The sequence below is a fragment of the Ovis aries genome, chromosome 13 (assembly GCF_016772045.2).
Source record: "Ovis aries strain OAR_USU_Benz2616 breed Rambouillet chromosome 13, ARS-UI_Ramb_v3.0, whole genome shotgun sequence".
Lineage (NCBI taxonomy): Eukaryota > Metazoa > Chordata > Mammalia > Artiodactyla > Bovidae > Ovis > Ovis aries.
In genome coordinates, this window is record NC_056066.1 from 54,574,134 (window position 1) to 54,599,268 (window position 25,135).

Below are 25,135 nucleotides of genomic sequence, written 5' to 3' on the forward strand. Positions count from 1 at the left end.
GCTCCAAAGGAAGGATAACTCTCAATTCCCACCCACTGAGGAGGCCAGGAACGGACTCCCAGGACCACCCTCTACCCCGAGATGAAGACCAGCTCCCAGGAGACCCACCAGCACCGTGCCCGCACAAGCCTTCCAAGTCTCGAATGTTTACATTCCTGTAGGAAATACCTCCCCAGAAGAGCTCAGGACGAATGTTCTGTAAATGTTGAAACTTGAGGCAAACAGAGGCCTGAGCTGAGCCCACCCACCACCCTACCTCTCCATGCAGCAGAGGCCCCGCGGGGGTCCTGGAGGGGGCCTCCTGAGCTGCCGGCGGGACAGAGCCCTGGGCGGGCAGATGGGGGTCCAACTGCGGGTTCCCCTACGCCCCCCACCCCTTCCATGGTCTCAAGCCCTCCTTTTATGAAGTTGGGGTGATAGGAGATGGGCTTGGTTGGGGGGTCACTTGCACTTGAAGCTCTGGTGGCCCTGAGGGAGCCCCAGTACTTGGAGGGTTTTGCAGTCAGGCCCTGAGGCGCAAGCCCACAGGCTGACCTGCGTGTGCTCGAGGAAGACAGGGTGAGTCAGTCAGGGTGAGTCAGTCTGCTGTTTAGGGTTGAGTGTCTTGGTTCCCCACAGGCCTAAACACAAACCTGTGCCTCTCCCATGCTCACGGGACGCACGGGACCAGCTGGCGAGCATGGGGGCTGTGTGGCTGTGGGTGGTCCAGCACCTGGAAGTGACTCAACCTCCGCCATCTCTACCTTTCAACATACACTAAGCCACGCTTCCCTGTCCACACCTGGGAGAGGCCAGTGGCCCAGGTGCGCCCCAGCTGCCAGCCCCTGGTTCCAGCAGCTTCTTCAAAGAGCCTGCCTCCCAGGCTCGGTGTGGTGGCAGGTGTGAAGGTGCCCCGACCACCTCCCTCCTGCTCACCCACTGATGGCATCTAGGCTGGTTCCCCCTTTCAACTGTTACAGAAAGTGCTGCCACAAACATTCGTGGAGGGGATTCACATGCACCCATCCCCAGGAGTGGAGGTATGGTTTCACCTTTCAGGAAGCACAAGACCGTTCCACACCCGCACCATCTGCATCCCCACCAGCAGTGTGGGTGCCCCGACTCCCCAAATCTTTGCCCACACTTGTTGCTGTCGGTGTTTTTACTATGCACTGTGGCCGCTGCACGAGAGGAACAGGGGCCTGGGCGCCAAGCCCTCTCCCCTCTGACCTGCCAGTCCCTATCCCAGGCCTCCAGGCCAACGTGAAGGCAATGGGGCACAGGTGTCCCAGCATCCAGCCGTGACTGCCCAGCACTTGCTCAGCACAGGACTCAGGACACTAAATAACAAACTGAGGTGAAAAGTAATAAATCAAAATACTACATGGTTGTTGGAGGAAGAAAGGGGGCATGTACTCTGGAGCTGGGGTCTGTAGGGTGGGCCGAGAGCTGGGTGGGAGATTTCTGGTGGAAGGTGTGGTTTGTGCAAAGGTCCTGTGGTGCAAGGGAGCACTTAGCATTTGTATGGAGGCCAGTGAGGCTGGAGCGCTGCAGGCTCTGAGTGGGTGAGGGGCTGCTCAAGGACCTTGGAGGCTGGGGTGGGGGCGGGGGAGGGGGGTCTGAAGACAGGAACGACAGGGCAACCTGCCTCTTAAAAGCCACCTGAGGTTACAGACAGAGGAGGGACCCCTAGTTACAGTCACAGCCGGGGGCCTCAGGGTCAGTGGGTTGCAGCCCCTGGGCAGCAACCAAGTCAGGGCTCCCAACGGCTGTGCCCAGCCCCTCCTGGGAGGAGATGTCATGGGTTTCTGCCAGGCCAGGGCACGTGCCCATTTGGACTGCAGAGGATGGACTGGCTAAGTGCTGCCCCAGGCCTCCTCCCCTTCCTTGGCCTGGGAAGCCAGGCAGCCCTTGTCCAGAGCGTATCCTGGACGGACAGACAGCTGTCGACCTCTCAACGTGTTGTCTCGGGCCCCCTTCCTGGGTCACAGCACTGCCTGAGACTTAGCTTTCCCCAAGAGCCTGCAGGCAAGATGCAGGCCCGTGGCAGGGGCTGGCCCCCACACCATCCTCTTTCTTTTGTATCGGGAGACACAGGGGGTGATCTGGGCCAGCCCTGCCCCCTCTGCTCACCTGGTCAGCAGGGTGACAAGAGTCCCTGCCTCCCCCACTGGCCCAGGAATGGCTGCGCTGAGCACAGTGTGGGCCCTGTCACCACTTGTCCCTCCCTGCCCGTGGTCTGGGGCCTCTCCTGGCCGCAGCCCCGACATGCAGGCAGTGGACTCTGGTGCCCCCTGGAAAGGTGGACTCCACCTCTACTTGCTGTGTCCCAGGGCCATGTGACAGCTCAGGGGCCCAGGGGAGCTGCGTCCTCTTCAGCTGGCCCACGCCCCAGCCTTGCTGGCAAGGGCCACCAGGTCCCCAGGGCCAGAGCTTCCAGGTGGCAGACAGGCCAGTGGAAAGGAGGAGCCTGTCACTGCTGCTGCTGCCGATCTTTGGAGGAGCAGCTAGGGCTGCCCAAAGTAGTGGAGCTCAGCAGATGGAGGGCAGCAGGTGGGAGGAAGAGGGACACCAAGAGACAGAGCAAAGGAGAGACAGACAGAGGCAGGGAGGCAGAGGCAGAGAGAGAGGGTAGCCAGAGTGAGAAACCCAGAGAAGGAGAGAGTCGGGAGAGAGAGAGGTGGGGGTGATGGAGGGAGGGATGATGGGCTGGGAGGGAGGTGGAGAGGTTGGGCGGGGGGGGGGTTGAATCCCAGCAGGTGTCCAGATGTGGTGTGGGGACCCCAGTGCCACTCTGAGGAGGGCACTGATGCCAGGCTGGGCCTGCCCGGGGAAGGAGGCAACTTGCTGAGGGCCAGTGACCTAGCCAGTCAAGGCCAGAGCCAGGCTACAGGCCCCAGACCCTCGCAGGCTGTACCTGGTATGGTTTGGGTGGTACTGTGGGGGTGCGGCGGCTGGCCTTGAATCTTGTAGCTCTTGCCAGGATGGCAGACCCCCAGGATTCGTCATAGGGCCCCCAACCAGACGTCCCAAAGTTGGCAAGGGGGTCGGGCTTATCTGGCTGCTTTTAGGGGGCTGTGGGCCAGAAGACTAGCGCCATTCAAACCACTCCCCTTGGCCCGGCCTAGGGCTCAGCCCCACATCCCTGCCCTTCCCATGGGATCAGATTCCTCCTGGGCAGCAAGGCCTTCTGGCCATATAAGGCCGCCTGTGGGCACCTCCTGGAGGAGCTGCAGAGCCCTCATCCTGCAGGAAGCGGAGCTTGGCCAGGCCCCCAGGGACCTGGGGGGAAGGGCCTGCTGCAGGTCAGTCCTGAGAGGGAGGGGGGGCAGGGACAACCCGGGTCCCTAGGTGCCACCCCCTCCTTCTGTGCTGGGGACCCTCTGCCCCTCACCTGCTTCCCGGAGGGCTGCCCAGTCCACAGTACAGAGCAGGGAGGTGGTGAGCATGGGCGTGGGGGAGTCCTAGGAGCCAAAGGTCAAATGGGGTAAATAATAACACTGCAGACAGGTTGGCCCCACAGGTGTCCGATGTGGATGCTGCCATCCTGTGTGGGGGATACAGGGATTGATGTAAGCCTTCTGGGGTCAGCCCCTGCTCCCCACAGATCTGGGAGCAGGAGTCCTGGACCCCCAACTTTACACCCCAGGAAGGTGCTGGGAGGTGCCCCATTGAGGACGGTACCTGGGCCTGGGATCCGCAGAGCAAACTCACTTCTGAACCAGCCCCTCCCTTTGCCCTCTGGATATGATTGGCTCTCCATGGAGGTCTGGGCCCTCTCCTAGGGCCGCCCCCAACTCAGCCCACCGCTCCCCTAGGGCTGGAGTGGGAGATTTGTGGCTGAGGGTTGCTCCTCAAGCCCAGGGCTGGGTCAGGGGGGTATCTGGTGAGCCATGGTGGGAGAGATACGATGCAAGGATGTCAACACGGGGGCTATCTCAGACAGCAGCTCCTTCCTCTCAGCAGGCCCGCCTCTCCTTCCAGCTCACAGACCCTGGGCTGGAGGGGTCTCTGGAGCACAGCAGTGGGCGTCTTCTGGGGAACCAGAGGCCCAATTCGTAGGGCCTTGCACAGCCTGGAACCACCTGTGACAGGATAAACCCAAGAAGCTGCACTTCATGTGGTGGGTACTCCCTGAGCACCTCCTCTTCACCAGGCCCGGGGACATGGCAAGAAGGACAGGCAAGACACAGGTGTGATTAAACTGAATCTGAGAAAGAAGGGCAGGTGCATACCTGTCTGACCCACTAGGGGCCCAGGAGAGCAGACAAAGGGACGGCGGCTCCACTGTGTCCTGGGTGGAGGGAATAAGGCCAAAGTTCATGAGATAGAGGGGGAGGGAAGGCTGGAGGCTCAGCCTGACTGCCCAGACAGGCAGTGCATAGCTGGGAGGCTCCTTGGGGCCTGGGGGCTGCAGTGAGGGGTCTGGCTTTTATCCTAAGATAAGCAAAAGCCAGTTTGGCTTGGGAGGAGGGAGACAGGATGAGGCGCGGGTGCCAGCCAGGGGCCCAGCCCAGGAGGCAGCCAGCACCTATAGCTATTATCATAAAGGTTCCGGTCCGTAAAGTGACTGGTCCGATTCCTCCAGCTTGTGGCATCCTTCACAAAGCCTGGTGCCCCTATGTCAGCAGGGTGGGGGCTCCCCTACACTGAGACACTGAGGCCGCAGGAGGGGATATACAAGCCAAACCCCAGACTCTGGACTCCTGCCTCATCCAGGCTCTCTGCTCACAGACAGCACACTGTCCAGCCTATGGGGGGGTCACAAAGCCTCACATTTCTGAGCATCCTGGATGTGTGTGCCTTCTAGAGAGACAGGCCTGGCCATCTAGGACACCAGTCCGGAAGGAGGTGAGCCGAGTGGGAGAAAGGAGCTTTGGGGAACTTCTGTGTAGAGCCCTGGACCTGGGGGCTGGCCAGCCCAGCCCATGGCACTGGGCACACGTAAGCGTGTCTGGACCCCCTCCAAGGTACAAACTGCCCACCAGGATGCTCAAGGGTCCGGCCTTCAGTGGGCACCCTGGAGACTGTGGCCTGTAGGCTGGGCACAGAGCAGGCAGAGGTGGACCCTCCAGAGCTCCAGGGACAGAATGCTCCTGGAGGAAGGCCCTTGGCTGGGCAGCACGGGGGTCAAAACCATCTGCTCCTCATTGGGGTCAACCCAAAGCCTGGTAGCCTCAGAGGTTTCCCAGAGCCCACGCCCTGGAGGCCTGGGGGAGCCCAAAGGTGGCCAGGCTGGGGTCACAGGCAGGAGACACCAGTCTGTCAGGGGCATCCAGGAACCTGTCCCCGGACCCTCCTCATCCGGGAATGAGGGGACTCCAGCCTGGCCCCACCCTTCTGGTGCCCTTTCAGGTCATCTGGCCTGTCCTCTGCCCTCCCAATGGACTGTGCCAGCCCACAGCCAGGGGAGGGCTCTGGACTGAGCAATGGCCCAGAGGCCAGGGAGCTCTCTCAGCCCCAGACCTGCTGGCTTTATAACCCTTTACAACCTCCTAATGAGGCCTCCCCTCAGCTGGTCTGGGTCCTACCCCGCAGGCCTGGGCTGGACCAGGGCTGCCAGCAGCAGCCAGCAGCAGCCAGCAGCCACCTTGTCGTCTGCCCCACAGCCAGCCTGGATGGACAGGGTACATGTTTTGGCCAGCTGGGCTCTCCAGAAGGCATCAGGGCAGCCCTGAGGCAGGGAATATTCCAAACCACAGCCTAGCTTCTCCTGAAACCTCTTTCTGCCAAAGGGAGACAAACACTCCCAGCAAGGAGCAGAGAGCTCAGCTTCCTCCTCCCCACGGGACATTGCAGTTTCTCCTCCCCCCCAGAGAAGCGGCGTCGGGGTGAGAGCTGGGATCCAGGACAGCGGTCAAGGTCAGGCACAGTCATCTGTTACCGACTATGATGTGATGATGCGGCTGAGTGTAATGAGGGGTGCCCCTCGCAGCTGCTCCTGGGGAGTTATAGTCATGGTTAGGACTCAGCTTGGGGTACGGCGGGTGTGCCCATGTGGCCTGGACTGTGGGCCCCACAGCTTCCCTGCAGATGGGGCTGAGCAGGGTTCCTGGGCATGACATCAAGGTGGGGGGAGCGCAGTCTTGAGGGTGGGCTCCCCTGGCCCAGGCCCCACTGCAGGGGTCTTATCCCAGGGCTTGGTGTGGGGGGGATCGGCTGGACCCCCTACCTGGGTTCAGAAGCACCTCTTTCCCACTTGTGTCCGACCTCCCACAGGTCCCGGGGCTCCAGTTACTATGGGGCTGGGTGGAGGAACTCTGCGTGTGGGGTCCTCCTGTGGGACATGGTCAGAGCCCAGCAGGACAGAGGGGGTCAGGTTGCCTCCACACCCCTTCCCGTGAGCTGCCTCCACACACCACCCACCTCCCAGGACTTGGTGTCCCTCTCCTGTGAACTTGGGACAGAAGGCTAAAGCAGCCTGTTTGGGGTGGGGGGAACTGCATTACGGACCTGTACCCAAAGGTGCCCAATACATCTGGGAGGAGAAAATGAATGCCAGTCCATCTTCTTCTCTCCCTTGCTAACCACATGCTCCTGACTGACCCCTGGGCCTTGGAAACTGACCCTCAGTTTTCCAATTCCTAAGTAGGAAAGGTGGCTGGGTGGCCCAGGAGTCAGAGCAAGACTGAACACCCTCGCTGGGCCAGCTGAAAATGACTTGCTGGAAATGTGCCTCGGGCATCAGGCATGAAGGTGGGCAGAGACGGGCCTCTCTCCCCTGCCCTGCTCCAGCTGGGACACCTAAGTGGGCACAGGGTGGGGGCCAAGTGGGCACCTCACTCAGCTCCTTCCACCACATTGCCCTCTGCCCACTTCACCAGGCAACGTGCCTCCCCCCTCACCCCCAAGCCCAGGCCACCAGTTGCTCAGGGCAGCTGTCTCCCGGAAGCCGCTAGCCCACGATTAACCCTCCGCATGCTGGCCCGGCTGACTCAGCGCATTCTCAGGCGGCGGCCCCTCCCTCCCGGCTGCTCTGTGCCCTCTGGACAGCGGTGGCCTGGTTGCTGGGAGGTTCAGAGGGCTCCTGCCTCTCACCTCTGTCCCCGGGCCCCTCCATGGGTGTTGAGAAGCTGACATGGGGGGTGGCCTGGCTGGAGGGTTCCCAGCCCCAACCCCCAGGATGCCAGGCCACCAGAGCTAAGGGGGTGCTGGTGCCAGGGCCAGAGCGCACTGCTGTGATGTGTGTTACAGGGGCACCTCTGGGCAGTAGGGAGGGCGGGGCAAGGACAGGTCAAATCCCCCATCTGGAAACCCTGCTACTTCCCAGAGGCAGCGCTTCTCTCAAGGGGTCATAAATTAGCTGGTGAGCTGGCCTGTCAAGGCACTGGGGACTCTGGATTCCTTCCGGTCCACCTGCCCCTCCTCCATCTAGGCCAGGCCCTCTCCAACTCAGAGGGTCTCTGGGGAGGAACCACCTCTTCTCCCCCTCCCCCAGGTGGGGTTATAGAATAGCCTGGGAGCAGAGGGAGATGAGAGAGAAGGGAAAGGAGAGGGAGGGGAGGAGGGAGCCAGCCCACACTGCCTGCCTGTCTCAACTCTGCAGAGAAGCTGCCGTCCAGCCCCTGGGATTCAGGATTTGCAGGAGGCCAGGGACAGCCAGAAAGATGTGACCAGTGGTGTGACCTTCCGGGAACAACTACTGGGGCAGGACCCGCCAGAACCAGCTGGCTGCCACCCCACGCACTTACTCGACTCCCCAGGACTGTCCAAGGGGTCCCACGTGGGACAGACACCCAGCTGGCCTGGCTCATAGACTGGGGACCCTGCCAGCCCAGCAGCTGCGCCAGCCCCATCAGGGCTTCCCTTGAGGCGGATGTGGGCCAGGAGCTGAAGGAGGGGAGGAGACCCACTGGCCGAAGCCACCCGAGCGCAGAAACAGCTGGGACACGATCCTGAGACACAATCCTAAGCTCGGCCTCTCTTCCAGCCCCGTTTCCCCAGTGTCCTTGAGCACCTGCCCTGAGCCTGAAGGTTCCACTAGCAGACAGAGATGGTGGGGTCCACAGTGCCTCGCAGCAAGGAACCCCAGGCACCAGGGTGGGCTCACACTTGGTTCCTCCCTTCACACAGCAGGTGCTCAATGGATGCCCTCCTTTGCAGCCAGTCTTCCCGGCGCCTACGGGGCTCTGAGTATCCTCCCCTCACTGCAGAGGGCCCCACTTCCCCGTTCTAGAGAATTTTTAAACCATAACCTGCGCAGGCAGGAGTCAGATGGGCTTGAATCTGACCTGGCCCCTCGCCAGGGAGCACGGAGTCTCCCTCTGCAGATCGGATTGTCTCCGGGGCCACTGCCCACCGCTCACAGCCCTCAGAGCACCTTCCTGCACACCTGCTGGACGAGTCAGAATGGGGGCCAGCACCGTGCGCAAAACACCGAAAACCCGCCGGCGAGAGGCGGCCAGGATGCGTTGCGCTCCGCGCTTCACATCTCAATCCCAGGGACTCAGCGTTTGGGCTCCCGGGCTGCGGTCACTCGGCTCGCTCTGCCGGTTCTGGGGTCGCGGGTGGGGACGGGCTGGGCCCGGACTGGACCCGAGGCGAGCGGCGCCGAACCCGGGACCCCCGGGGACCCTCGGCCGCCTAGAGGTGCTCGAAGTTAGGGAAACAAAGAGCGGATCCGCTGGACCGAGAGGAGCGGGCCGGCGCGTCCCGGGCCGCGGTGCTGGAGGGCGCAGGGGGCCGCCAGGAACCAGGAGCCACGCCCCGGGGCCGCCTCGGCGTCGCGTTCCCACGGCCAGGCCGAGGTCAGCAGGTGTCTCCCTTCCAGGAGGCCGGCCGGGCCGGGGTCCCAAGGGTTAAGGCGGCCGGCCGCCCCTCCCCCCGGCCTCCCCCGCCCCCTCCCCGGGGCGCGGGGCCGAAGCTCCCGGGCGGGCCGGGGCGGGGCCTGACGTCCGCGGGCGGAGCGAGCCGAGCCCGGCCAGGCGCCGCAGACCCGCCGGGCTCCCGCCTCGCCCGCAGTCCCCGAGCTGGAAGATGGCGAAGCCCGGCGCGCGGCCCCGCGATTCCCGGAGCCCCGCGCCGCTGCTGCTGGCCGGACTGGCGTTGCTGGGCGCGACGCAGGCGCGGGCGCCGGGCGGTGGCTTCAGCCTGCACCCGCCCTACTTCAACCTGGCTGAGGGCGCTCGCATCGCCGCCTCGGCCACCTGCGGCGAGGAGGCCCCTGCGCGCGGTGCCCCGCGCCCCACCGAGGACCTCTACTGCAAGTTGGTGGGGGGCCCCGTGGCCGGCGGGGACCCCAACCAGACCATCCAGGTGAGCGAGGACCTGAGTTCGGGCGGGGGTGGTGGGGACGCCGGCTCGGGGCGAGCACCGGGCTCAGACTCCGAAATTCCAGCCCGACTAGCCGAAGAGCCCAGATACGCACCGTGGCTGCCGCCGCCCGTCCCAACGCCCCAATTCTGCATATCGGGGGATGGAAGGAACCCCAACTCGGCCCTGCGGGTTCAGCCAGAGAAGTGCGCTTCCCGCTGGGAAGGCGGCACGCAACCGTCCCGGGCACGGCCAGCACCGGTCGAGTTCGGCAGCAGTGACGAGCTGGACGGGAGGGGCTGGTGCCTGGTCCCCGGAGGCCCCTAGTCCCGGGATCCCGGCGAGGGCGGGACTTGGCCTCCGTGGCCGGCTGCCTGTGGGGAGTGGGCCGACCGCGCCGCCTTCCTCTGGGACAGGCTGGAACCTGCTGGTGACGGGATGGGCCAGGGATGGGGGCGAGGGGGCCAGACACAAGGAGTGCTAACTCCGGCTGGAGGGTTGAAGCTCTCCCCCCGGGGTTTCTAGGGAGTCGGTAGGACCCTCGAGGTTGGAGGGGGACAGACCGGGGGGTTTTTAACTGGGGATGAGAGCTCGGAGCTGAGATCAGGGGCACCTCTCTGCCTGGGGGCGGGGTAGGGCCAGCTCCGGAGGTTCCCTGACATTCCATGCTGGGCCCTTCCTCCCATCCCTGCCCTACCTTAGGGAGAGTCTGGGGGCCCCAAGGCTGTTGTAACCTGAGCCTCAGCCTCCAGGGACTTGCTGCCACCTTCCTGGTAGGAGAGACTGGGGGAGGGGAGGAGCCGTGATGGGGGTGATGAATGAGGGAGGTATTGCTGGGGCCCCTTTATAGGGCCTGCCTGCCCATTCCCCTTGCCCCCCCAATCCCATGGGGGTGGGTAGAAGTGAGAGGGGGGTCCTGGTGGGGCAGTGTTGTCTGGGACAGAGTGTCATCTCCCTTGGGCTCCTGAACACACCTTTCTGGACTCATGCTCTCCTGAAAGCCCTGCCCAGCTGAGGGTGGGGGGGGGTCTCAAGCCCACGTTTCAGGTGGGGAAACTGAGGCCTGTAAAGCCCCAAAGCAGACCAGGATCTGGCTAGGGTGAGCGGGGCCACCTGGACCCCTACCCTGGGCCCTTAGGGTCTTTGGGTGACATCAGAGGGGCCAGGTCAAGAGGAGGAGCTTGTGGGGGACTCCAAAGCTGCCCAGAGGGCCTGGCTAAGTGCCCGCCCCCAGATGCTCAGCTGGGATTCCACAGCTAATCAGCTCAGGCTCCAGGCCACCTCCCCCTGCCCACCTGTGCTGCCTGCCCAGGCCATTGAGGGAGGGCTGCTTATTACCTCCTCACAGTGTTTAAAGGAGCAGCCCAGGAGCTGGTAGCCTATGGCCCAAGGCCCTTTCCTTAGCTGTGTGGCTTCCCCCTATCCCAGTCTTAGGCTTCTCATCTATAAAATGGGTACATCACAAGGGCTGCCTCACCTGAAGCTATGAGCTTGGCCTGCCTGAGGGGCCTGGGAGGCGGTCTGTCACACAGTGACCGCTTGGCAAGTGGCTATGGCCGTGGCGTTGCAGGCAAGGGCCCTGAGCAAAACTTGAGTCCTGCGCTCCCAGTCTAGCAGGTTGGGGCTGAAGCCTCACTTTAAAAGTCTGCAGCGCTCAGCCATGGCAGCCCTGTTTGGAGGCTGCCAGCAAGGCCGGAAACACCAGTGAGCAGCCTCGGTCGAGTCACCGGACCTGCTTCCCCGTCCTCTTAGGGGACGAGGTCTGCTCACCACCCTGGCCTCTTGCTGGGTTGGTGAAGGGCCTTGTCTCCAAGCACCTTCTGGAGCTGAGTGATCAGGCCCACCTCTCCATCCCAAGAGCCCAGTTTTGTGGGTGGGTCAGGAGGGTTGTGTGGTCCACAGCTGCAAGCCAGCAGTTCCTCGGGTCCCCTGGGGGGAATGGGGCAGAAGCTGGCTGGGGGCATGCCACCCAGGGCACAGGATGAGCCCTGCTGTACATCGGGGCGAGGCAGTCCCTGTGGGCAGCTGGGGCAGGCAGAGGGTAACTTGGGGATCTGGCCCTGTGACTTCAGGTGGGCACGTGAGAAATTCTGGGCTGGCCCCAGCACTGCAGGGGAAGTCGGGGGCTCAGCTGCCAGCATGGTGACTCACTGGGAGGGGAAGTCCTTATCACTGCTCCTTGCTTCCTCGTTCCGTTCCCAGCAGGACCCTCTGCAGCGGAGGGGCGGAGGGAATCTTGTTTCCCCACCCCTCCACCCCCGGCTCCATCCACTGTGCGCCCACGTCAGGCAGCCCTGCTGTGGCCTCAACTCTCTGGGTGGACCTGAGCAGACATTTCCATTGTCTCCCTTGACCAAGGCAGTCTTCTTTGGAAGGCCCACCACCCCAGCCAGACGGCCCTACCCACCTCCTCTGAGAGCCCCACCAGGCCCCAGACAGCTTGCACACATGTGCTCGGTGTTTCCCATGATCCTCTCTGAGCCCACCCTCTGGGAGCTCTCACAGTCTGGGACCCGGAGCCTGGGTTCCTCCATCTGAGCTGGTGGTACAGCTTGTACAGATGGTGCCCCTCTTTTGGGGGCACCATTGCTCCTGCCCCTCTGTGTGGCAGCTCTGGGTCATGACCTCGGGGATGCAGTTAAGAGCAAGGCAGGGAGACTTTCCTCATGGTCCAGTGGCTAAAACTTTGTGCTCCCAATGTAGGGAGCTTGGGTTCAATCCCTGATCAGGGAACTGGATCCCACATGCTGCAACAAAAAGATCCAGTGTGCCACAAGTAAGACCTGGTGCAGCCAGATAAATAAATAAAATAAATAGAAAAACAAGGCAGGTGCACCCCACCCCCTCGCCCCCTCTGCCCAGGGAGGCAGTAAATGAAGAATCGCCAACAGCCTCATGCAACAGAATAAATAAAGCAGAGTGGTGGGGGGTGGCAGGTGTCAGGTCAGCTTCTTGGGTGGTCCTACACAATGGGGCCCTGCTAAGGAGTGACAGCTGATCTGGAGATCAGGGTTCCAGGGCCATAGGGAGAGGGTAGAGGGGGTCTCCCCAAGCACCCAACACAGGGGGTCCTGCTGCTTGGCGGCTTGGCGCCTGGGCTGCCGCCTCTTGGTCTCACTGTCCTGGGTACACGGTGGAAGCTGTGAACCTGTGTGTCCAGGGGCGGCAGGGGCGCACCTTGCGTGGGTGGAGGCTGGGAGCTCTCAGGCTGCCAGGCCTGGGAGTGGGGACAGGGCATCTCCCACGCTCCCAACTCCTAGGAGGAGGTCTGGCCCCCTGGGAGGCTGGGAGGGGTGGAGTGGCCACATTTCCCAGACGCGGCCTCTCTGGGCCTCAATCAGTGCCAAGTCTCCGAGGGCCGCCTTTGTGTGCGAAGGGAGAGCAGGTCTGGTTTCCTCTGGGCTGGGGGGTTGGGCCTCCGCTGGGCCAGCAGCCAGGGCCCAGCGCTGCCCCCTACCCTAGCCTGGGCTTCCAGCACCTGCTCCTACCCCATGGGGACAGCAGGCCGGGATGGCGCTGGGAGCCCCTGTGTCCCCCGCCAGAGGACAGGGCCCCGGCAGGTGGCTGGACCGTGACAGAAGCAGCTGCCAGGGCCCGCGTGGGATCCATTAATCCTGCAGTGGCTGCAGCAGGTGCCAGCATTACGCCCACTCTTCAGACAGGGCAGTGAGGCTCAGCCGCTGCTAGGATCTGGCCGGGTCCCAGAGCTCGGAAATGGCAGAGCCAGCAGGTCCTGGCCTCGTCTGCCGGCTGCCCACGTGCCTGCCCTCTGGGGCCTCCCCACAGGCTGCCTCCCTGGAGACCCTGCTCCATGGCTTTGGGTGAGAGCCTGGCAGGGAGGTTTGAGGCATGGGCTGGTAGAGGTGGGGAGGGGCACACACTGGGCCTGGGCCTTCTGACTGTAGCCCCACCTTCCTCCCTCTTTAGGTTTCCACTGGGCCCCATCCTGTGCCAGCCCTTCTAAAGCCCCCTGCAGTGGCCAGTTTTGTGGGGGGGAATGACATGTGACTTGCCCCTTAGCCAGCCCTTTGCCCTTCAGCTCGAGTTACACTGGCCTTCTTGCTGTTTGCTCCTAGTTTGCTCTTCCTGCCCCAGGGCCTTTGCACAGCCAGCCCTTCTGCCTGGAGCATACCCTCTCCTATGGTGTAGGACTTGGATGCCACCTCCTCAGGGAGGCCTACCATGATTTCCCCACCTGCACTGGGTGCCCCTCCCCGACCTGCTCTCCTGTTTCCTCTATGGCAGGTGTGATCGTCTCTCACATGAGCTGTGTTGGCACCCAGTGTGTGTTTGCCAAGTGAAAGAGTGAAAGGCAGACAAGGCTCTGCAGGCTTGGGGTGGGCCCCATGGGCAGGGGTGGGAGTGACCAGAGAGGCAAAAGGTCACAGCACTCCTTGGCCATCTGACCACCTCTCCCCCACAGGGCCAGTACTGCGACATCTGCACGGCTGCCAGCAGCAACAGGGCTCACCCCGTGAGCAATGCCATTGATGGCACGGAGCGCTGGTGGCAGAGCCCACCATTGTCCCGGGGCCTGGAGTACAACGAGGTCAACGTCACCCTGGACCTGGGCCAGGTACAGTCCCTGTTGCATCTGCCGCAGCCCCACCCTGTGTCTCTGGCCGAAGGGCTCCCCTTGGGGCATGGACTGGAAGGCGGGGCCTCCACCTAGAGTGGGCTGGGAGGCTGAGCTGGACTGGGCACGGATGGACTGCTTGTAGCAAGCTCAGCACGGACACAGGCGTGGCAGTGGGCACCTTCTGTTGTTCTCTCAGCATCCTCATGGTTCACAGCAAGGCAGGAGGCCAGATGGGGGGGCTTCCCAGAGGTCACATGGAGAATTAGGGTGAGGGGCACTGGGGGGCTGACACGGAGGTGGGGCTGAAGGCTGTGGGCCCTGTATCCCTGGCCAAGCGCCCTGGTGTTTACTCAGAGGAATTCCTCCACAGGGAGCCAGGCCTGCTGGGGAGTGGGAGGGGCTGCAGGAATGCACAGGCCAGCGGAAGTGGACATTCCTAGGATACCTGTGCTTCGGGGGCCACCCAAGGGTTAGGTCTCCCCCACTCCCAGCCAGGCGGGCAGGAGGGTATCAGGCATTTCCCCCTTTGGTGGATCTGGGCTGGTTCAGGCTCACAGGCTGTGTCCCGCTCTCCACATGACATTGTTAGGTGTCTGGCCTTGGAATCCTGGCTTGGGAAATGGGCCAGCAGTCCCATTGCCTCCTTGGGTGGAGTGGGGCAGGGGTGGCAGGTCGATGAGGCTGAGCCCAGAAACAGCCAGCTCTGGGCCTGCCTGGGCATCAGGCTCAGGGTTGATCCTGCTTGACCCCACGCTCACCCCTTCCCTGGTCACAGGGACTGGGGAAGGAGCACTGGACCATGAGGCCAGGGGCCTGAGTCCAGGCCGGCTTAGCCAGCATCCTGGTGCGTGACCTGGTGGGTCTCTGCTCCTCACTGGGGCTCCTTCCTGCTGTCACCTTGAGGGCATCCCAGGAGAGGCGGGGACACATCTCCTGGAAGCCTGTCTGGGTGGGAGGCAGGCCCTGCAGGCGGGTTTAGTGGGCAGTGTTGGTTGCCTCCTGCCCTCACCTGGAGGCCTGGTGGGCAGGGGGTAGTGAGGGGAATGGGTTTGAGTCCCAGGAAGTGGCTTGGGAGTTCCAGGGGAATGGAGGGGTGGGGTTAGCTGTTAGGCCCTGGAAGGGGCTCCCTTCCCAGGCCCTGCAGGAGGCCCCTGGGCTGCCAGTGCTGTCTGGCCCAGGTCTGGGGGGCGCCAGGCACACTGCTTTTCAGCTCACTGGGCCTTCACACCTGTGCTCTCATCCCTTCCGCCGGGAGCATGAGAGGGACCTCAGCGACCCTGTGTGCCCCAGGGTGCCCCTGTCTCTGGCACTGCCCTAGAGGGGGTGCCAGGGAGGGAGAGGGGTACATGGACTCTGCCCCTGCCCCGGGGTCAGCAGGGGAGCTTGTGCTGAGCCGCTGGGTCCTTCTTGCCCCTCCTCCTCTGTGGACAAGCCTGGCCAGGCTGGGGCAGGGCAGGGGTGCTCTCTGGGCACACAGTGATCTGGCCTCCCGAAGCAGGTGGGCACAGTGCCCTCCCGAGGTGTGGTGGGTGGGGGCAAGGGGGAGCTCGGACAGTGCTCACACCACCCAACCCCCGCCCCGTCTTTGTGGCCCCCTGAGCCTCAGTGTCTATCTATGTGAGACAGGGATGCAGAGGCAGGCGGGACATTTGCCCTGCAGACTGGGCCTGCGCTGGGCCAGGGTTTCATTCTGTGTGTGTCTTGCCCACCAAGACTCGGTTTCCCCAAATGTTAAAATGACACAAATGGAAAAGTGACCGTTTCCAGCCCTGCTTGGGGGGAGATCGACTCTCCCACCCGCCCACTGCTCTTCCCCTCTCTCTCCCCTATTCCCTCTTTTTGCCACTCTCCCACCCATCCATCTACCCACCCACCCACCAGCCCATCCACCTAACATCCATCTACCCGCCAACCCTTTGCTCTTCTCATGTCCCCACTCCTCCCTTCTTCCTTCTCCTTTTTATGACTTATGGAAGCCCCCATCTTGGTTAAGGGGATGCCAGCCTTGGTTGGGGCGGGGGCAGGGGAGCCTAGGACGTGCCCAGTTGTGTGCTTTGGAGTTGGGTGGAGTGGAAGCACCCAGTGTCCAGCTCCGTGACGAGAGAAAACCCTTTCCTGGGCATGTTCCTGAGCCACGGTGGAGTTCCAGAGATGACTGCCGCATTCACCATCTTCCCTTTAGGAAAAGGAGCTTGTTGCCTCTTCCTCCCCAATTCATTGCGTGATGACTGGGTCCCTTCGGCATGCCCTGCTCGTGGGGGTTGGGGACAGAGACCAGGCTCCTCATGGGCAGAGGTGCCCACGGGGGTAGGAAATGGGGGCTCTGGAGGATGGAGGGGGCACAGGCTGGAGTGCTGGGGGAAGGCGTTTTGGAGGCGCCCTCACAGCGACCCTGGGATCTACCTCCCCAAGTGCCCCCAGTGTGGTCACGGGAGCAGCTGGCCTGCAGCCAGACTGAGGGTGTCTCGGGCAGGACCCTCCAAGCATACTGGCTGTGCAGGGGGAGAGAGGCCAGTGGGAGGGGCCTGGGGGTTCCCTGGCTTGGGGACTGGGCCTTCCTTTGGGGCGCAGGTCCCCCTGGGGTGGGGCTGGGTCTTCTGTCGGAAGGCAGTGAATGGGCAGTGAGGTTGGGCCCTCCCCCTGTGGCGGCTGCCAGGGGCCTTTGTTCTGGGATGTGAAGCGGATGCCCCAGGAAAGCAGGTGGGGGCAGGGCAGCTGGCCCTGGGCATCAGGAGGACTTCCTGCCCTGGGAGGCCAGGGAGGACCGCTGGCAGCTCCTCTTCCTCCTCACCCCGGGGGTGGGGCTGCGGCTGGTGAGGCCTGGTCCCTGTAGCGTCCGTCTGTCCTGGGGCCTCGAGGAGTCTTCTCCCTGTCCCCTCATCGCCTCTGACCTTCCCCAGGATGGGGCAGGGGTTACTGCACTCTATTCCCCCCATTTTGCAGATGGAGAAAAGGCCCCAGGAGTGAGGGCCTGGCCAAGAAGGGCGTGGAGAGGTCCAGGCCTCCACTCCTGCCCTGCTGACCTTGGCCAGGACCCCAGATCTGAGAGGACAGTCTGTGGGGCTGAGCCTGTGAGATGCAAGCCTGAGAGGGTCTCTGTGGCTGGAGACCGAGGGGCCACTGTCCTGAGTCCCAGTAGTGGCCTGCCTGGGGGTCCTCCAGGGGCCAACGGGTTCTTGCTGTCTCCTTTCTCCCCCTCTTGCCTGCCTCAGGCTCCCTGTTCTGAGCCTCACCTCTGTGTTCCCAGGGGGTCTTAGGGAGCTGGGCAGGGTGAGTAAGGGCTGGTTCTGGGGGGAGTCCCCTCCCTCTCCAGACGCCCCCTGGTGGCCCAGCCGTTGGGGAGGGCCTCTCCCCAGCAACCCCCACCTGTGGGCTCAGCCCTCACTCCTCAGATGCAGAGGCAGGCGAGGAATAGAGGTCCCCTTCCAGCTGTGGGCTCTGTTCTCTGCTTGCGCCCTGGGTGGGATGGCCCTTTGTCCCAGCCCTGAAAGGCCAGGCCTGGAGGGGAGGAGACTGGAGACCAGGTGGACGGGTATAATGGAGGGAGGTCTGGGCTGGCAGTTGGGTGTAGGCTGGGGGGTTGGGTGGGAGGCCAAAAGTGTTGGTTGGGGGACTGACTGTTGGTGAGGGGTCTGCCCTCCCTGAGGAACAGTGGGGAGGCAAGGAGGGCACCAGCTGCCCCCCTACCCCTACCACAGCGGGGTTGGAGCACCAGTGTGGAGGAAAGGCTGGGCCGACTGCCTCGGGCCCTCCTCTGGACGTGGGCTGTGAGCACGTGCCTGGGCCTTGCTGCTCATGAGGGCCCCAGACGTGCTGGCTGCTTTGTGGTCAGGACACCCCATGCAGCTCTACCCTGCCCACCCTGGTCCCGGGCTGTACCCCTCTGAGCTGGTCAGTCCAGGGCTCCCTAGGCAGGCAGCCTGGCCTGCTGGGTTATGAGGTCATGGTCACTGGCCTGGCTGGCCAAGCCCAGCTGGGCTCTCAGCCATGTGGGCAGCGCCCCAGGAGGGTCAGCGGGGTTGCTCAAGGGAAGTGACCGGACGTGTGGCTGAGACCGGCCAGCCTCTGGTTACAGGTGCGGGGGGGTCTGGATCAGACATAGCCCCTTGGGATGGGCTCCCTGGGCGGGGTGAGAGCGTGGGGGTCTGGGACAGCCTCCCCACGGTGAGTCGTCAGGCCAGCAGGGGTCCCTTCTCTCCTTGTGGGAACTGGGAGACCCTGCTCAGCTTGTCCCTTGGCTTGAAGGACGCAGGGCCAGAGGGGCTGCCAGGGGCTGGGACTGGGGGCCATTTGTCCTCCGCCCCTGCTGCCAGTCTCCCCAGCCATCATGGCACGCAGCAACACTCCGGCCTCCTCATACTGAGCTCCCTAGGCTCTTTTCTTCTGTCTGTTTTTAAACAAACGCTGTGGCATTGGCGTTCAGCAACACAGCTCACACTGAAGTCTATAAACTGTTTGGGTGTTGGGGTCCTCTTGGGATAAACTCCACTTCCTATGGCCTGAGGCTGGCCATCTGGCCTGACCTGGGCCAGGCTGCGGGGGGGTGTGGGACAGAGACAGGAGCTCTGGTGGGGGTGGGGTGGGCCTGAAACCCCTCCCTTCAAGGCAGGGGTCCCAAGATAGCATATGGGTTGGGGGGTGGTGTCTGAACTCCCTCCCAAGCCCAGCTGCATTGAGGTGTTTGCCCTTCATCTGGCTGGTGAGCTCCTATAGAGCTGTCAGATTGCCCAATTGCTGAAAATCCCCCTACTTGCTCCACTCTACACACCGGTGTGTTGGGTACCTGGCCCCACAGAGTCAGGGCTCCTGGGGCCTCTGCCTGCCCACTCTATATTTCCAGGTTTTATTTTTCTTTCCAGCACTGGCTTTTCCACTTCTGGAGTGGCAGCCATGTGTGGCCTGTTTTCAGCTCCCCATTGTGTGTTGTGTGGATGGCCATTCTTATTTACCCAGCTGGGGGCCTGAGTTGACATTCCCACTAGGCTACCCCACTCCCCACCTCCCGCTGTGGCGTTTATGTTTATCAAGGTTTCCAGATGGGGTCTCCGGGGAGAGGGCAAACCCGGGGTGCTAGCTCAACTAGATTCAGCACACAGGGCCCTGAGGCCAGTCCAACAGTCTGGGGTGGTGGTCCAGGAGGTCTGGGTGCCCCTGGGAACAAAGTGGGGGCTGGTCCGGACGCCTGGTCTAGGAGGGGCTTCCTGCCCCACCCGGCCCGGCTGGGACCCTGGCCCATCCCTGGGAATCAGCATGGGGCCCTGCTTCCTGTGGGGTCAGGCTGAGTCACAGGCTGCCTGGTGATTCATGCTGGTGGCCCAGCGGGTGGGGGCAGGGTGCTCCCTACCCAGGACAGGGGCACAGGGCCTGGCTTGGGGCAAAGGTGGAGTATGCTGGCCCTGATGACCTTGTGCTTCCAGAGGCTCCAGCATCAGCCCTGTCCTTGGTACATGGGTGCCTGAGCCCAGGAGGCTTCCTGCCTGCTGTCCCCTCCTGCACCCCTGTCCCTCCTGGGGGTCTGCAGCAGCAGCTTCCTCTCTAGCCCTCCCTGTGTCTTCTGACTCCAGCCCATCCCTTGTTTGCCCTCCCCACCCCCCAATCTCTGCCTCTGGTGTGGCTCTGGGTGACCTCTGCTTGCCTGCAGGAACAGGTGGCCTCTTCTCTTTGGAGACTCTCCGAGCCTTCACAACCTTTCTTCAGGTCTTGCACCCTGACCCCTGGCCTCTGACCTCTGCTGTGTTTGTCCCACTACTCCCTGCCCACCCTGGACCATCTAGCCACTGAGGCTTGGGATGCACCCAGGCTCTCCAGGCTCCGCCACCCTCTCTAGGCAGCAGTCACAGGGCAGACCCCCTCCTGGCAAGCCTGGCCCTCCGAGGTCAGGCTGGGTGGGGGGGGCTGTGGCCAAGAGGCGGGTCCGGCTGCTGTCCTGGAGACGTGCCTGCCCCAGAATAGCCAGATTTTTAAAAATAACTCAGGAGGCTTTTGTTTGGCTTTTGCTTTAAAAGACTTTTTTCCTTTTGCGCAGAGCTCTGTAGCAGCAGGAAAGGTCAGGGGAGCTGGCAACTGAGCAGAGTGGAGCGGGTGGGGACAGCATGGGGAGGGCTGTGTCCAGGGAGGCCAGGGGTCTACACTCGCTCCAGGTCATGCCTGGGGCGGCTGTGCGGCTCCCCGAACCAGACTGGGGACAGATGGGCAAGCTGAACATATGCCGTCCCGTCCCTCCAGCCTGCTGTGACAGTGAGACAACCAGGTGGACAGATGGACAGAAGGCAGGGGTCTTCCTTGGAGCGCACCCAGAGGGCTGGGCCTTGCACGGGGTCGGGGGGGTGGTTAGTTTTCATGCTGCCCCTGTCCTGCCTGATTAGCATCTTCGAGTCAATATTTGTGCAAGTGCTCTCAGCTGGGAAAAATGTGTGCAGCCCGCCGACCTGGGGGAGGGACCAAGCTGGCCACGGAGGGTGCAGCCTGGTGGCCTCGCTCAGGGAAAGGCGGGGGTGGGCCCCACGGGGCTCGGAGCAAGGCTTTAATCTCTCTGGGGGCTTTCTGTGGCAGCCATGCTGCCGCCCCCAAAACAGCCTATGTCCAAGTCCAGTGCACACTGAGACCCCCACTCTTGCCGTGTCCCCCTTCCTCACGAAGATCCCTCCTGGCACAGGGGCCGTTTGCGGTCCCCAGGGCTTCCTGGAATGCCTGAGGGGTTGGCCAAGGTGCCTGCCAAGTGTAGGGTCTGTACCCCTAGAGGCTTGAGCCCTTCCCCTGACTGGGCAGGCCCAAGTGGAAGATGACCTCAAGGCCTGGCAATGGGTGAATAGGCCCTCACCCCCCTACACAAGCCCGGGGAAAGGCCTCTCCCTGCAAAAGCCAGGCCTTCCCGGAAGGGCAGGGTTAGGAATGGGCGTGTCTCAGGGTCCTGGGACCTCACAACCCAGGTCCCCTGCCCCACCCCCCACGCCTGGATTCTAGGTGCCTGGTCTCCTGTGGGCTGGGCCCTGAGGGGTCCGTGGTCCCCTCACTGTCCAAGGGGTTACCACAGCAGCTTCAGGCTGATCAGGGGAGGGGGTGACTGTGGGCATTGGGCAGCCCTGGAGGGGACCCCTGCTCTGTCCCTAGGTTTGGGGCCTGGCTGACTGACAGACCAGCTGGTTCCAGAGCAGTGGACACAGGAAGGGGCCTGTTCCCCTGGGCTGGGCAGGGCCTCACTGAGGGGACAGTGAGTGGCCTGAGGTGCGATGTTGCCCTTGAGGCTGGTGAGCAGTTCAGAGCCCACCTGTGAGCAGGTCTGGCATGGGGGTGTGACGGAGGGCCCCGAGGGGTGGGGAGGGCATCGTCCATGGGTGGGGTGCTCACTAGCTGTGTCTCTGCCCTTCATCTAGGGCCTCAGCTCTCCTCGTGTACAGACTGGGCACCGGGCTCTCCACTGGCCCTACCCAGGTCTCCTTGGAGCCCAGACTTTGCCCATAGAGAGCAGCTCAGAAAATGGCGCCTCATCTTTGGCTTTGGGGCAGAGGTGGGGGAGGAGGAGGGGTCATTGGCCCTCTAAGCTGAGGTCTGGGGCATGGGACTGGAGGATATCCAGGCATGCTGACCTCTGGCCCAGAGGAGAGAGAGAGAGGAGTGAGATCAGATCGAGACCCAGGGACGGAACAGTAGAGGTCAGCCTGGGTCACCTGGCGGGACCTTGGGGGGTTCTGGGTGCCTCTGGATGAACAGCCTCCCCTGTCCCCCTGGCCAGGTGCTGCCCTAACAGCTTGGCCCAGCAGAGCTCCAACTGCTGACTCCTGGGTTGGCAGGGTCTCCCTGGCCCAGCTTTGGGAGGGCCTGTTTGTCTGTCTCTCCTCTGAGGCTGCACACAAGCCTGTGCCAGTGGCCTTGTGTCAGTGACAGGCAGAGGCTGGGCCCTGGTGGATCCTCGCTGCCTGCCCCTGTGGCCGGTCAGTGGGTGAGATGGGCAGGTCCTGAGTTGGCTCTGAGGATGATGGGGTCACCAGGATGACTGTGACAGGGGCCCCCATCCTGGGGAGGGGTTCATCGGCCTGTTGTACAAGGAGGCCAGGCTCCTGGGAGCTTGGGACATCACCTGGCCACCTTCCCAGGCCAGCCACCAGAGCTCTGGGGACAGTGGGATGAGCTTCTGCCATCACTTTGCCCAGCCCCACTGCCTGGGCCCTGTAGACAGGCTGCCTGCATGTGGGCCCTGTCTGACTTCAGCCCCCATCAGGCTTGTGTGCAGCCTCAGCTGGGGTGGGACTGGGGAGGGGGTGCGTCTGAGCCCTAAGTCACCCTCAGGCCCAAGAGGGGAGCCCTCCAGAAATGCTGGGTTCTGCTGGTCATCTCTATGTCCCTGGTGCAGGTCTCAGTGGCTCTGGGCTGGCCTGTAAGCCGAGGGGCTGCTCCCTGAGCCAGCGGGCCCTCTTACCTGGGTGTGTCTGGCCCCTGAGGGCAAGCCCACAGATATCCCTGGAACCTCACCTCACAGGGTGGGGGCGGCCCTCCAGGTGTTTGGGGGCCCCACATGGCATGGAAGGGGTCTCAGGGGTGTTCACCCACCATCCGGCAGGTTTTCCATGTGGCCTACGTGCTCATCAAGTTTGCCAATTCCCCTCGGCCAGACCTCTGGGTGCTGGAGCGGTCCACAGACTTTGGCCACACCTACCAGCCCTGGCAGTACTTTGCATGTGAGTCTCCCGGAATGAGGGGCGGCAAGGGGGGATACCCTGGGTGAGTGGGCTGCCAGTATTGTGCTCTTAAGGCCTCTGGATACCAGGCCTGCCCTCACGCCCGGCTTCTAGGTGGGCCAGGCTGTGGGGTGCATATTCCTAAAGGCAGGTGGGGGTTCAGTGCCTTGCGTCCCTGACATGGCACTGCTGGGTCCATCTCCTAGTTCGCTGTGGACTGGCCTTATGCTCCAGCAACTCCGGAGGTGGCAAAGGCCACCAACTTAGCAGCCCCATCAGGAGAGCACGGGAGCCCTGCGCCCCTGCTCACTGGTTGGCCCTGCCGCTTGCCACCCTGACCAGTCATGTCCATGCAGCTCCAATTGGGTGGTCCTGGAACTTGTGTCCCTTTCAAGCTCCAAAGCCCAAGAGTGAGTGCAGGGCAGCCCTGGGAGGGACAGTCAGGATGGGTGCCCCAAGGGTGGGATTGGGGAGGGACACACAAGGGGACACTCTGCAGAGAGAAAGGCAAAGGCCTGGACGGTCAGCTCCTCAAGGTTGGGCAAGTTCAGAGCCTCCGGGCAGGGGCACCCTGGGTCCTGACGCGCCCTCTGGAGGAAGCTGCGATGTGCTCCACGCTCTGTTCAACGAAACCCCGAGGGTGGGCCGCCATCCTGCATTCCGGTTGATGCTTCCTCCTGGCTGAGGCCATGGGGCTCCGGGAAGACAGGGCGCTCAGGGCAGCAGGGCACTGCCTTCTCCCAGGACTTCCCCAGGGCACCGAGCGCTCACTCTAGGCATTCCCGCAGCCTCCAAGAGGGACTGCCTGGAACGGTTCGGGCCAAGGACGCTGGAGCGCATCACGCAGGACGACGATGTCATCTGCAGCACGGAGTACTCGCGGATCGTGCCTCTGGAGAACGGCGAGGTGGGCCGAGCGAGACGGCGCGGGGCATGCGGCCTGGTGGTCAGTGCCGGCACCATGCCCCCGCCTGATCTGCGTCCATCTTCAGATCGTGGTGTCCCTGGTGAACGGCCGCCCAGGTGCTATGAACTTCTCCTACTCACCGCTGCTGCGTGACTTCACCAAAGCCACCAACATCCGCCTGCGCTTCCTGCGCACCAACACGCTGCTGGGCCACCTCATGGGCAAGGCGCTGCGGGACCCCACGGTCACCCGCCGGGTGAGCGGTTGGGCAGGCGGGGCTGCGGGGTTAGGTGTGGGCGGGGCCCCGTGGGGCTGGGGCTGCTGTGGGCGGGGCCACGGGGGCTGGGGCTGCTGTGGGCGGGGCCACGGGGGCTCGGGGCAGGAGTGGGAAGCCTCGCGCTTACGTTGCGGGCCCTGCACAGTACTATTACAGTATCAAGGACATCAGCATCGGCGGCCGCTGTGTCTGCCACGGGCATGCGGATGTCTGTGATGCCAAAGATCCCACAGACCCCTTCAGGTGAGACCTGCAGCTCCCTGCTCATCCCCCCATCTTGTGCTCAACCTGAGGGAGAGGAGGCCTGGTTTCATCGCCCCTACACTGGCCCCTCGCCCCGCCTTTCCCCATGGCCTCAGTTTCCCTATGTGCACAGTGAGGTAGAAGGGCAGGGCTTAGTGTCTGGCTTGGGCCTCTCTGCCCTGCTGCCCACAGAGGTGGAGCCTTACCTGGACCTGTGACCCAGCTGCCCCTCTGGTAGAAACCCCAGGGGAGTCTGAGGGAGGTAATTGCCTGAGGCTGCATGTTCCTGCCCTCTGGGGTGGGAGGAGCTCTCCCACCTTCCTTGAGGACACAGATTATACACTCCCTGCCGCCCCACCCTGACCTCCATCCTCGACACATGCAGGGGCAGAGGCAAAGCCCAGAGACCCCACTCTGACACGCTCAGCAGAGGCTCTGAGCTCAGCCAGTAAGGCAGGGCTCAGGAACCTGCGTCTTTAACAAGCTGCCACTGGTGCTGTGTGCCTAAGTGGCTCCAGCGCCGTGAATTCATCAGTGAGCGCTCAGCTAAATTATCAGCTGGAGCCTGGCACTAGGCCAGCTCTCCTCCGGGCTCGGCAGTGGATTCATCCGTGTGTTCACGCCTCCCTCCCTCCTTTTCCCTTCTCTCTTACCTCCCACCCTCCCTCTCTCCCATCCATCAGCAGCTGTGTGTGGAGTTAACACATGCTAGGCTGTGTTCCTGCTCCAGAGGCACAGGTGGGCTTCCCGCCCCACCCCAGCAGCCCCAGTTCTGGGCAGGCAGGAAATGGGAGGCCTGTGCCCAGCACAGGGGTCCTGGCAGGGCTGAGGGCTCTGGGATGTAAAGCAGGTCCAGGGCTGGACAGGCGGTGCTGGAAGAGGCAGCAGAGCCTGCCAAGGGAGCCTGAGGCCAGGCTCCTGCAGCCCCCACCCCCTGCCAGCCACCTCCTCCTGCTGCTTCCCTTGCCTTGACATCGTGCAGCCCCCTCAGTTCTGGGGTTTATCACTGTGTCCACATCCTAGTTGATAGGGAAGTGGATGAAGCCCAGACAGTGCAAAAGCTCACCCCTGTTCTCATAGTCAAAAAACACCAAGAGGTGAACCCTAGACCTCCTCAGGCATGGCTGATGGGTCTGCAGGGGGAGGGGTACAATCAGACTGGTGCAGGCCCCCAGGACCTGTGTGGCCCATGCAGCCTCAGTGTGGCCCTGGGCGAGGATTCC

General features: G+C 63.1%; 1 protein-coding gene across 1 annotated transcript in view; it reads left to right on the forward strand.

The window, feature by feature from the left end:
• Positions 1-8,910: 8,910 nt before the first annotated feature.
• LAMA5 (laminin subunit alpha 5) overlaps positions 8,911-25,135 on the forward strand; it is a 51,446-nt gene continuing 35,221 nt past the window's right edge. Inside the window, exons 1-6 of the mRNA XM_027976973.3 lie at positions 8,911-9,234; positions 13,655-13,807; positions 22,368-22,485; positions 23,274-23,392; positions 23,478-23,648; positions 23,815-23,912. Of these exons, the coding sequence (XP_027832774.1) occupies positions 8,956-9,234; positions 13,655-13,807; positions 22,368-22,485; positions 23,274-23,392; positions 23,478-23,648; positions 23,815-23,912 (938 nt within the window). The 5' untranslated portion in view covers positions 8,911-8,955. The remainder of the gene's footprint in view (positions 9,235-13,654; positions 13,808-22,367; positions 22,486-23,273; positions 23,393-23,477; positions 23,649-23,814; positions 23,913-25,135) is intronic.